Source organism: Lemur catta, chromosome 5, assembly GCF_020740605.2.
Source record: "Lemur catta isolate mLemCat1 chromosome 5, mLemCat1.pri, whole genome shotgun sequence".
In the NCBI taxonomy this organism is placed as follows: domain Eukaryota; kingdom Metazoa; phylum Chordata; class Mammalia; order Primates; family Lemuridae; genus Lemur; species Lemur catta.
Window position 1 is genome coordinate 8,647,320 of NC_059132.1, and position 13,167 is coordinate 8,660,486.

Consider the following 13,167-nt stretch of genomic DNA (forward strand, 5'->3'; position numbering starts at 1 on the left):
CTGGTGAATTATGTTATAGCGATTGTGGAAAAGTTTGGCAGTTTTAAAAATAAATTTTTAAATAGTTTGTTCCAACGATCTCACACTGTTGAAGTGTATGCCCACATCCTTATTTATTTTTTATGTCTGCTTGATTTATTATTAATAATTTGTGAGAAAGGTATGATAAAATATCACTATATTTATACGATTTATCTAAATATTTCTTTAGCTCTATGATTTTTTTTAATGTAGTTGGAAGCTATATATCTAGAATTTTCCTGGTGAATAGAATGCTTTATATATAATGAGTATCTTATATGCATAACTGTGTTTTGCCTTAAAGTCTGTTTTTGTTTGGTAATAATTTAGCTACTTCAGTATTCTTTTGGTTAAAGTAGGGGCCAGCAAACTATGGCCTATGGGCCAAATCTTACCCACAGCCCATGTTTGTAAAAGTTTTATTGGAACACAGTCATGCCTGCTCTGTTTAAGTATTGTCAATGACTGTGTTCACGCCACAAGGGCAGAGCTGAGTAGCTGTGACAGAGACTGTGCAAAGCTGAAAATATTTACCATCTGGCCCTTTACAGACAAAGTTTGCTATCTCTTCGGTTCCACTGTGCATAGTAGATCCTTTTACTTCAGCCTTTCACTATCTGTATTCAGACATATCTCTCATAAATAGCATAAAGTTGGATTATTTTTTAAATTAGTCTTTTAGTTTAGCTTGGAGCCTTAGAGCATTCAGTCCATCTCTACATTTAATGAGTACTGATATATTGGTACTACTGTACCTTATCTGTTACTTCTTACCATGTTTATGCTTTTCCCCCCTCCTCTCATATCTTTCATTCTTTTGGATTGTTTTTCTTATGCTTCCCCTATGCTTTGGTACTTTCTATATTTTATTTCTAATTATCATCTTTAAAATTTAAATATCCATTCTTACCAAACTCCCCTTTGGGCTTATATGCAATTATTGTGTACTTTAGTTCTATTTTTTAAGCCCCAAAGATATTATTACTATTGTTATTTTATACACGTAGTAAATGTTAGTTTAAATGTACCTACATATATATGTAACACTTTTTTTGTTCTTTAGTCCTTCCTAAAGATGGGATTACTTTCCTTTAGCTTTATAAGTATTTTTTTTTAGTGAGGGTCTGTGGTGGCAAACTATTTTCACCTTCACTTCAAAAAAGACTATTAGTGTATTTAGACTATTCCAATTTAAAGTGATTGTTGATGTGGTTGGAATAATATCTACCATGTTTGTAACTGGTTTTACTCAAGACACTTGTTCATCTTGTCCTCCTTTTTTGCCTTCTGTTTTCATTGAGCATTTCATATGATTCTATTTTCTCTCCTCTCTTAGCATATCAGTTATTACTACTTTTTAAAAGCTTTTAGTGGTTTCCCTAGAATTCGCAATATACATTTACAACTAATCTACATACTCTTTCAAATAACATTATACCACTTTATAGGCACTGCAGGTACCTTATAACAAAGTATTTCCAATTCCTCCCTCACATCCCTTAATGACATTGCTGTCATTCATTTCACTTATCCATATTTTAAGCATTCATTACATTATTATTGTTACCTTAAATAATTATCTATTAGATTAGGACGAAAAATGAAATATTTTATTTTACCTTTATGTATTCCTTTACTAATCCTCTTCCTTACTTTACTTAGATCCATGTTTCGGGCATATCCTTTTCCTTCCCTTTGAAGAACTTCAAACATTACATGAAAAGTAGGGCTAATGTTGACAAATTTCTTCAGTTTTTGTTTGAGAGAGTCTTTATTTCTCCTTCATTTCTGAAGGATAATGTTTCTGGATACACTATTCTACATTGTTTTTTTTTTTTTTTCCCTTTCAACACAGTATTTCACTTCACTCTCTTGTTTGCATGATTTCTGATGAGAAGTCTGATATAAGGCAGACTTATATAAGTAAGCTGTTTTTTTCCTCTGACTTCTTTCAAAATTTTCCATCTTTGGTTTTCTACAGTTTGATTACGATTTCTTAGGTGTGGGTTTTTGGGTATGTATCTTGCTTGGTACTGAGGTTCCTGGATCTGTGTTTTGGCGTCTGTCATTAATTATGGAAAATACTCAGCTATTATTACTTTAAATTATTTCTTCTGTTTCTTTCTCCTTTTCTTTTTGGTATTCCTATTACTTGTATGTTACCCCTTTTGTAATTGTCCCTAGAGTTCTTGGATGTTCCATTTTTCATTCTTTTTTTTCCTCTTTGCATTTGAGTTTGGGACGTTTCTATTGACCTGTCTTCAAGCTCACTGATTCTTTCCTTGGCTGTGCCCAGTCTACTGATGAGCCCATCAGCGTCATTCTTCATTTCCATCACAGTATTTTTAATTCCTTAGCATTATTTTTAGAGTTTCCACTCTCTGCTTATGTTACCCATCTGTTCTTGTATGCTGTCTACTTTTTCCATTGGAGCCTTTAACATATTAATTATAGTTATTTTAAATTCCCTATCTAGTAATTCCAGTATTTGAGGGACTGCTTCTGATGCTTGTTTTGTCTCTTCAGACTGTGGTATTTTTTTGAAAGTTGGACGTGATGTATCAGAACTGAGGTAATTAGACTTTTAGTGTGAGGTTTCATGTTACTCTAGCTAGGAGCTGGGCTGTATTTATTTATTCTCTTTTGTACCCCCATAATATGCTGAAATTAAAAAGAAATTACCAAAAATGTATATTGCCCATGTCCCCCCACCCTCCCGAGTCAGAGCTTCAAGCGTGTCCATTCCCCAGATGGTGTGCATCTCACTCATTACGTAGGTATACACCCATCCCCTCCCCCTCTGCCCCCCCCCATCTGCCAGACACCCAATTGGTGTTATTCCTAAATGTGCACTTAGGTGATGATCAGGGAAATCAATTTGCTGGTGAGTACATGTGGTGCTTATTTTTCCATTCTTGGGATACTTCACTTAGTAGAATGGGTTCCAACTCTATCCCGGAGAACGTAAGAAATTCTATGGGCATCTGGGTTGTTTCCACATCTTTGTGATTGTGCATTGTGCTGCTATAAACATTTGGGTGCAGATGTCTTTTGTTCTTTTGGGTAGATTGGGCTGTATTTAATGTTTGCTGTAGGTACAAGAACCTTTGGTTCCTCTAGTCGCCTTGTTTTTCTATCTTCTCTGTTGTCTTTGGGTTTCCCTAAGAACTCCCTAAGTAGCTTGTGTCTTTCAGCTTTCTCAATTGTAAGCCACTGTTGTTGTTATTACTGGAGCCCTGTTTGGTGAGGTGATGTGTTTTTACAATCTTTAATTAAATCTCAGATTTTTTAGTGGGCCTGAATCCCTGGGCTGTAACCTCCATAAATGTTTTTTTAGCCTCCCCTCCCCCACTGCGAGACAGGACAGCTAGAAGGGGCCAGAATCCTCTATTCACCTTTTCCCCCTAGGTCAGATAGAGCCCTGGTAAAGTATTCTAGTTTCCCTTAGAGGGCAGGTCTTTGTTGTGAAGAACACTCTGCATGTTTACTTTTCCCCTACCCCTACCAGAAAAATGAGGGAATTTTTTCCTCATCTTCACCATATGAACATGGTGGAGTTTCTGGAGGTTAGAAAATTTCTGGCGTAAACCCAAGAAATTGTGGGGAAACACACCCCCCACCCCTCCCTGCAAGGCTGGGCCCCTGGGAGTTTTTAATCCTGAAGCTAGTCCTTACTCAGCTTCCAATAATTCTGTAAAATCACTGCAGGCTTCCTATCACTCACTAGCTCCAGTGGTTTCTGTTCTCAGTAAGCTGCTCGTGGCTGTGCTTCTCTGTATTTATCTGTTTCTCCAGATGCTGAGGTAGTGGTTTGCCTTGTGACCTCAAGTCTCTGATGGATCCTATTCTCTGATGGAGCTAAGAAAAGTCGTTGGTTTTCAGTTTCTTGTGATTTTCAGTTTCTTTAACTTCTTCTTGTGGTATATATACACAGACATGTTTTGCATTTTAAAAAACTGTATTTCTTCAGATGATATATATTTCAGCTTCAGTGTCTCTTCAATCTAATCTGCTTTTAGATCCATCCATTGCTTTTTCAATTTCACTTATATTTCCATTTATACTAAAAATGCCATCAAAGGGAAAGCTAACTTCAGAGTGCACCTCACCTCTATTGGTTCCTGCATTCATCTGAGTTACAGGTTTTTTAGTGGAAGGTTATGGTACCAATTTCCATAGACTATGCTATCAGAACAGAAGTCTACATCTTAAGGTATGTATTTCCATCTGTGTGATTCTGTTCTTTTTTAAAAAAAAGAACCTGTGAGATGTACCAGTTCAACTTACTTTTTCTTTATAATGAAAAAAATACATAGAGCTCAGTGAGTCTGGTAAAGTTCAAATCATTATTTTTTACAAATACAGTTGTTAGTATCTAGGCACTGAACTTGAAGAAGTCCTGAGAATTTTATGTAACAGTTTACTCAAATAATGTCAAGTTCACTTCTTTAATAAGTATATTGCTACAGGTAACAGTAAACAAGTCTCTAGCAATGATCTTTACATTTAGGATTTTTTACTAGGTTCTCTTGCTTTGATTGAAATATTATGAATACTCCCTATATCCTTTAAACTAAAACAACTTTTTGTATAACAAAGATAATATGAAAGTGTTAAGATAGATGTATGCTTTGGAAATAGTTAAATAGATACAGTACTGTGCAAGATCCATAGCTTAAGTTATTTGATAACTATGAAACCAGAGGTACTAATGGAATGAAGATTTCTTAAAAAGTTGCCAACTTATTTATATATGAAAGAGGTATTTAGCCATAAACATTAATTTGATACATACATTTTACTGGAATGGTCTAAAGTTTATAATACCAACTGGTTCACAGACTCAGGTTTTTTAAGTTCATAGCACAACTGGGAGAAGGTATAGAGATCTTGCCCTACACATGGATAGCCTCCCCATTATTGACATCCTCCACCACAGAGATACATTTATTTATTACAACTTATGAAGCTACAGTGACACGTCATGATCACCCAAAGCCCCTAGTTTACATTAGGGTTCACTCATGGTGTTGGACATAATGTGTAATAAACATGTAGCCAACGTTACAGAAAATAGAATATTTTCACTGCCCTAAAAATCTTCTGTGTTCTGCCTGTTCATCTCTCTCTCCTAACTCCTGGTAACCACTCATCTTTTTACCGTCTCCACAGTTTTATGGTTGGAATTATACAGTATGTAGCTTTTTCAGATTTGCTTCTTTCACTTAGTAATACACATTTAAGGTTCCTCCATGTCTTTTCATGGCTTGATAGTTCATTTCTTTTCAGCACTGAATACTATTCCATCATCTGGATGCACCACAGTTTATCCATTCACCTACCAAAGGACATCGTTGTCCTTGCTATCTGAAAATAATCTCACTGAAGTTTATATACCAGTAGCTTTACCTCAACTTTCAAGATTGTTTCATAAACTCTTAACTGCAAAATAGAATATCTCTAACAGTCCAGCTCCAATCCCTCCATAGTAATTAAGCACACCTTTTCTAGGATGTATCTTTGTCTCCCATAATTTCTTATACATGGAGGTACTTGTTATATCACTGAAATTTTTGACCCACTAATAGTGCAGTAGAGAAATGAAATCATTGTAGTTGGCTTTCTTTCTCCATGTCTTATATAGTGGTGTGGTCAAAGGAAGAAAACAAAATTCTGCACAAATTCCCCGTGCGGCTCATATACCTCGCTCTCTCTTTCTGCTACACCTATTTGTCTTATGAATCTTGGTATCACTGTGCCTTTCTAAAGTTTTACATTTATGAAAATCATCTACTATTATTTAGACTTGGTATAATTATTAGTACTATGTATATATAAGTAAACCCTTATTTTGAGACTTTCATATTTCATGCTTTTGACATATAGAAGTGAATTTTAGAAGTAAATAGGTGTTATACCAACCTGAAGAGAGAAGCAGTAAGGTTTTCATACAGAGATACTCTTCGTAAGACACCTGAAGCCTTTGTAACTCAGAGGAAACATATAGCATGTGTTTACATTGGTCATACATGCAGGGTAGATTCATTCTCTGCCTGTGAAATACAAATATCAGAGTTTGAGTTAGAAAGAAATAGTGCTAGTTCCAAAAAAAAATTTTTTTTTGGTTTTATTTTGTAAAACTATGAACTCATAAAGGAAAATATGCTAATTCTCTATGGAATCAAAATTTTAGAAAACTGTCCTAAAACTTGTTCCTGGATCTAGAATATCTAAAGAGACTAATGACTAATCTAATTTTATATTGGAGACAATATATCCTATCATGCATGCCAGGTATTGTTCTATTAATTTACAAATTTATTCTTACAGAATTTATCATCAGTTGCTCATTTAAACCAAAGTTTATCATTTGAAAATAGTCAATTAGACAACACAGTTTTGATCCTACCCAGTTAAAAGGTATTTTTGTTTTTACAACATTCCATCCTAAAGACAACTGTGTGTGATGCTGTTCATAGTTATGCAGAGGACCAGAACTAGAACTTGACTCTAGACTTTTGAGACCCAAAATCTGCCTCTGACAGGCATGTGAATGAATATTCTTTTAACTAAAGGTACCAAATCAGTTCTTGATTATGATTCTCAACAGTCCTTATCACATCTATGATTTTCAAACAGATCTCCTCTCTAAAGTTTCCTGACTTTTGAAATGGCAATGAATGCCTGAAAACTCTGCCTAGTTCATTTTGTCTCCAGTTTCTGCAAGTTTTCAACAATGGAGAAACAACACCAAGTTTAATTTAACGGTTCAGCCAGGACTTATTAGACTAGTTTTTAACACAGCTGGCCTAATAGAGGGGAAGGTAGTTCTTACCAACCCTGCCAGATATGTGGCCTTGGAATTATCTAGCAGTAGTAAAGTGTCCTGGATCTAGAATTCCTCTATCATCTGGGGCTACTATCCAGTCCCTGATAAAACACAACATGGCAGCTTGCTTCCTACATCATAAGTCAGGCCCTCCCATTTAGCATTCAGCTCAAATAGATGCTTTTCTGTAACTCCTTACCTGTATCTGGCACACCCTACAGGGAGGGAACATGTTTGCTCTGTTTTCATAGAATATCTCTTTAGGCTGTCCTCATTGCTCTCAAATCTTCTTTTGTCTTTCTCCAAACATACCATGTTCATCCTGTTAATTCCCAAACTCCTTGCCATTTTGGACACATTTCAGTTTGCCACTGTTACTTTTAATGTGGCACCCTGAAAACTACTAATGATGAATTTACTAATGATGAATTTACTCATGTAGAATGCATTGATAAACAACTCTATTTCAAGTTTGCCCAGTTTCTAGATACCTGGTAGGATCGATTCAGTCCTGAATTATCATAGTAGCAATCCATCAGGAAAACATCAGCTATACCATATAAATTCAGGGAAAATGATTTACATACAACTTACTCATTAATAATCAGATCAGGAGCAAAACACAGCATGTTTGCACTTGTTTGTCTGTATGATCTCCACCCCAGGGCAAATGCCATGAGAAACATCCACGAGTATTGCAGTAGGGTCATTTGGTCATCCAGGTGTAAGTTCCTGAATCCTGAATTAATAGAAATAAAGGTATGAATCAACATTTGAACTGCCAAAAAGAGGATCATCTCTTTGGGAACTGCCAAAGAAGGATTAAATCAATTAGCCTTGTTTTGGTGAACCCCTAACAAATAAAGGAAATGAAATACTAAGTAGACACAGTTTTCCTTTGTCATCTGACACATTCGCTGACACATTCGTATCCAAGCCCTCAGTGTTTTTTAATAGCATTCAGTGTAAGTAGCCAGTTTTTGTCTACTTAGGTAAACATGAACTAAACAGTAAAATAGAAAGCCAAGAGTCTTGGCTTGGTGGTTATCAGAAGCTAGGAGGGGAGATGAAGAAGGCTTGGTTAATGGGTACAAAAATATAGTTAGATAAAAGGAATAAGTTCTAGTATTCAATAGCACAATATGGTGACTACGGTTAACAATAATTTATTGTATATTTCCAAATAGCTAGAAGATCTGGAATGTTCCCAACACAAAGGAATGATAAATGTTTGAGATGATGGATATCCCAATTACCATGCTTTAATCATTACACATTGTATGCATCAAAATATCACATATACCACACAGATGTACTAGTATGTATTAATTACCAAAAGAAAGAAAAAGAGTCCTGGCTTGGTATGTTAATCAATGAATTTAAGTAAAAAATTGCCCTGCTATTCACACCAACATTGACCTCTGCCATCCAGACCAAGTTGCAACAGGGAAACTTTTATTTGCAATTATTTTAAACATTTAGATTAAAATTTACATTCAGTGTATAGCATTTCATTGATTAAGAGTTAAAATCATTTTTGATAAAGAGTGAACACACCTGATATTTATAAATAACCAAGTTTATAAATAACCTGATTTTTAAAAGTGATACACTGAAGGAAAACTAATAGAATTCGGTATACATTTTCTTCCAGACTTTAGTGTAAAAGGAATATTGAGTAAGTCTTGTAGCTCTAGTTCTGACATTGCACCATCCTATCTGAAATTACTGTGCTGTGGGGAATGATCTGAAAAAGCAGTGTAAGCAATATAAGCCACGGGATCAGGATGATAAAAGGTCAGAGTGTTTTTGTTCCAGAGAACACAAAGGTTTATATAGTAGCTCTGTCATCCTTTGCATCTTACCTGGTATCGCCTTTGCCCATTTCACTGCTGCAATTACTTGCCGCCCACCTAACATGTTGAGTGAGGTCATGATCCTCCAAGTTGAATCTGGAACAGAGCTATCATATCCTGCATATAACACATCAGGTTCGATGACCTCCAGCAGTGACACCAGGGTAGGGGTGAGTTGTGGTAATGTTGCAGGAACTACTGTTTTGTTAGAAGGATTTTCCGAATTTTCTTGAGAGACCGCTGTGGTAGCCTGCTGAATTCCTTTTATTTTTTTCTTTGTTTTTCGAGCTATGGGTATTAAAAGAATACATAGAAATGAGTTTTAATGGGAAGGTCTGGGCTATGCATTTTATTCAAGGGGTATTCTTAATTTCTGAAACTATTAAGACAGGAGACATACTTTATTTAGCAATTATGATAAAGTGACATGGAAGAGGAGAAAAAATGTTTTTTTTTTTTTTTGTGAAAGCAAAAGACCCACAGGACCCTGTGCCAATATTAATTTTCCTTACAAATAAGCCAGTAATTTCTTCATTATGGTTATACCTTATACAAAATAACTTTCTTTTAACACTATGTTAAAACCATCCAAGTAAATCACTTCTGTAGATTCCTCTATAAATTATTTTTTGCCTCACTTTCACTCTAACTGTAAATATTTCATTGGTTATATAAGGCAAATTATTCTTACTATCAATTAAAAGAATCTAAGCTTGTAATAGATTAGAAATTGCAGTTTAGGTCCTAAATTACGATAGTATATATAATGAAGAGAGCAACGCTATTTGTACACTTGGACAAAGCCACTTTCTTATCTAGATGGGAAGATGACACAGCAGATTACATGCTAAAACCAGTGTTAGTTCTAACAATAGAAAAAACCTGTTTATCTTTACATGATAGATAACTGCTTGGGACTAAAAACATTTAGGAGAGGAAAAGAAAACCTTTAAATTATGAGCAGGAAACATCCCTTTTGTAAAGAATTTTATATTAAACCTAAAGCATCCATTTTCATATTATATGCAAAGTAAATAAAGTTATCGTTTACCTCTGACTTTGTATGGAACAGTCTAATGAAAGTACAATATGGATTCTGTAGACTTTTTAGTAAACTTATCTGAAGTTATTTGTTTTAGTGACTAAATGAGAATTACATTATTCTCTTACAGAGAAGGCACTCAGAACTGTAAGAAAGGGCAAGAAGTGTAGTTCATATGAAAGATGAAATGTACCTGCTTCAATTATCCAGGATGCAAACCATTTTGCAAAGGGAAAAGTAAGTGTAAATCATTTTAAAAATAATTACTAGATCCTGTGTCCCTAAAATGACATAATACATAGTTTGTGGAGGACAGATATGGTAGTGGGAACTATATTTCAATGTCCAATGTTAGAAAGGAAAAAATGGTTCCATTCTTATTGTGTTCTGTGCTAAATGGGGTATTGAGAAATTTAAGACTTTCTAGTGAACATTTCAAAACAGAATCACGACAGAACTATTCTAATTCAGTTTACCATGCTCTCTTGGAGGCATAGTATGATAGGGTAGTAAAGAGCACAAATCTGAAACCAGCATGTTTGGATTTAAATCCTGCTTCTGCCATTTTGTAGCTGAGTATCTATATTACTCCTTGGGCCTTAAAATGAGGATACTATTAGCCCCTACCTCATAGGGTTGTTGTGAGAATTAAATCAATTAGATATGGAAAATGCTTACAACAGTTCCTGGCACACAGTAAGTACCATTGAGAACTACCATTACCTCAATTTGTAGGAGAATATATTTTTAGAATATTTTAAATTCAGATAATACAACCCTATAGGGTAGTGATAAAATTTTAAACAGGAAGAGCTCCTATACATAAAGAAACATATTACCAAAAGTATCTCACTGAAACCCACATCCAAAATCATGGAATGTACTTCGTTGACAATGTAAAAGAGAACATGTCCTAAATTCATACACTGAAGAAGTACTGTGAAAACCTCAATTGACCGTAACTTTAAATGATCTAGAATGCATGTTTCTACACTCCACATTAGAACAAAGAAGAAAGGATAGTGACAAGCTGGAGAACTTTCAAAAATCTTTTTCTATGACTCAGTTTATGATTGAATTTCTTACTATTAATCTGTACACCTAAATGAGAGAACTGATGCTTCTGCATAAAGCTTAAGAAGTGCTAGTGCTAGAACTTGGCTGTAATGGCTAGAGCAAGAAATAGTGCTAATAAATTTTCAAACTATCTTCAGCAAGGGGTTGTTAATTTAGTTAACCAATCACTATTTTTAAGCAATTTAGTTAATAAAATTTTACTCTTTATAAATTTCTGACCCATTGGAGCACATTAGTAGACTAGCAATCAATATTTGATCTCTACAGAAGTGTTCCTGAGTCTGTGATGACTCTTAGTTCCTCCTTAATAGAGGTAAAGAAATCTTATCTAGTTTTAAACCTTAGTTTATATAGGTAAGAAATCTGATAATGGCATAAGCCTACTTGCCTATAAAGTTCCATTTGATTGTGTATACTAAAAGTTATACTTTGGAATAATTATAGTATACTTTAAAATGAATATAAAACATTTAGGATCTCTGTTATAAAACTTATCTGTTCTTAAATGCCAGGCAGTTTAAGCAGTGAAGGAAGGCTGCCTTAAAATAAATGAGATTTACTTGGTATGGGGCAACAGGATCAAAATACACCGCTTGCAGTACTAAGTTACATTTATGGAGAGACTTGAACTCTGAGAGAGCTAACCAATTGCCTCTGCAAAGTTACTCTGGGCTATCTTTGAAACCGCTTGGCTTAGGGGAAGCTCTCTGATGAACAAGAGAATATTAAGTACAAAACGTATGGCTCATCTATATTGTGGCACACATAAATACCTTCTCCAAATAAAGACTTTATGTATACTGGGATTAATTCAAAACAGAAATGATGCTTTCACACTAAAACCACGTACATACACGTACACACCCTATGAACTTAGATTTTTTTTAAAGCATTTTTCAGTATGTCTACAAAGAGAATTAAGATTATCAACTATATGTATAAGTGCCAACTAACACCTAGTATATTATGAAATGACAAACTAGAATTTTGTTTTACCATGTGGTATAAAAGTGGATATAAAGTTAATCATGGACCTATTCAAAGATGTTTTTCAAAATATGAGGGTCCCAAGTAACCTCTCTGAGTGGAAGAATATATAGCAGAGACTGGCATGTGGTAGCACTTGACAAATGTTCATTTCCCCACTGTTCTGATATATTGACAACTTATAAAAGCATATAATTGGTTGTATTTTTTAATATAGCATTTTGAGAAATAGCAGCTCAGATTAAATTGTATGCTTAAATTTTATTTATAAGTCTGTCAGACTTATAACAAAAGACCCGATTGGAAATGGCGGTGAGGGTATACTTGATAATAGAAAATAAGATGTTAGTCACTTCCTGGTTGTCTTCCAGGGAGGGTAGGGGCAGAGGACATGCAATTGTTATTGAACTATACAAAGGAGAAGAAAAAGGACAAACTTAGTAACCTAGTCCATCAGAATCATTACTTTAGGGTTGATATCTTATTTCTCTTGACTGAAGAATTCCCTCATAGGGAGGAATTGCCCAAGAAGCGTTACATGCCTAAAGGTCCAAAGATCTTAAATTTGATATGTACCTAAAAAATGTTACTGGGTAAGCAACCATACTACATTAGAGATATGACAGAATTTTATTTGGGTTTGTCCTTTGAGCTGTATTCAAATCCTATTTCTAAATATAAAAAATAGCTGAGATGAAACATGGGAGAAAACTAGTAAAACTGGGGCTAGAGAAAAGAAATAAAAGAATCACTAAGAACTCATGTGCCTTAATATATATTCAAATGATCAAAAATATGACATACACAGGAGCTTAGAGAGCAACAAAATGAAACTTGGTAAAATCTAGGCAGAGATTCGGTATGTAAGAAAGTGGAGGATAATGTTTTTATAACAAAAATAAACTACCCTTGTGGCACTGAAAGAAAACTTCTTTATCTTCCAAGGTCCATGTGGATTTGTAATCTCTAGCTTTTGTAACACCTAAAAAAAAGTGGGCAGCTATCAATGTTTAACGTGTTGGCACTCTATAGTCAAGTTTAAATAAACTGGTCAAACTTACAGCTGTTTGTGTGGTCTGGGGAATTAGACTCTTCATAGTCATACTCATAAATCTATTAAGTACTTTGACAACACACACAGTGAGCTAGATAGCAACAATAATTAGTATCTCCTATCAAGAGAACCATATGGTTTCCATTCTCTCTCAGTCTCTCATCTGGATGACTGCCGTACACATTAATTAATTAGTCTCCCCATACAGGATTGGTCTTTCTAAAATACAAATCTGATCATGTTTCTGTCCTTATTTTTAATCTAATTCCTACTCAGCTTATAGGTTTAAAATTCAATGTTA

The 13,167-nt window shown here is 34.7% G+C and overlaps 1 protein-coding gene across 3 annotated transcripts in view; it reads right to left on the reverse strand.

Annotated features, from left to right (window-relative positions):
* NR3C1 (nuclear receptor subfamily 3 group C member 1) overlaps positions 1 to 13,167 on the reverse strand; it is a 93,944-nt gene that overhangs the window by 9,189 nt on the left and 71,588 nt on the right. For all 3 annotated transcript variants that reach the window (XM_045551104.1, XM_045551103.1, XM_045551101.1), the window contains exons 5-7: positions 8,716 to 8,994; positions 7,445 to 7,589; positions 5,944 to 6,074 (exon numbers count right to left, since the gene is read on the reverse strand). In XM_045551104.1, coding sequence (XP_045407060.1) covers positions 5,944 to 6,074; positions 7,445 to 7,589; positions 8,716 to 8,994 — 555 coding nt within the window. The remainder of the gene's footprint in view (positions 1 to 5,943; positions 6,075 to 7,444; positions 7,590 to 8,715; positions 8,995 to 13,167) is intronic.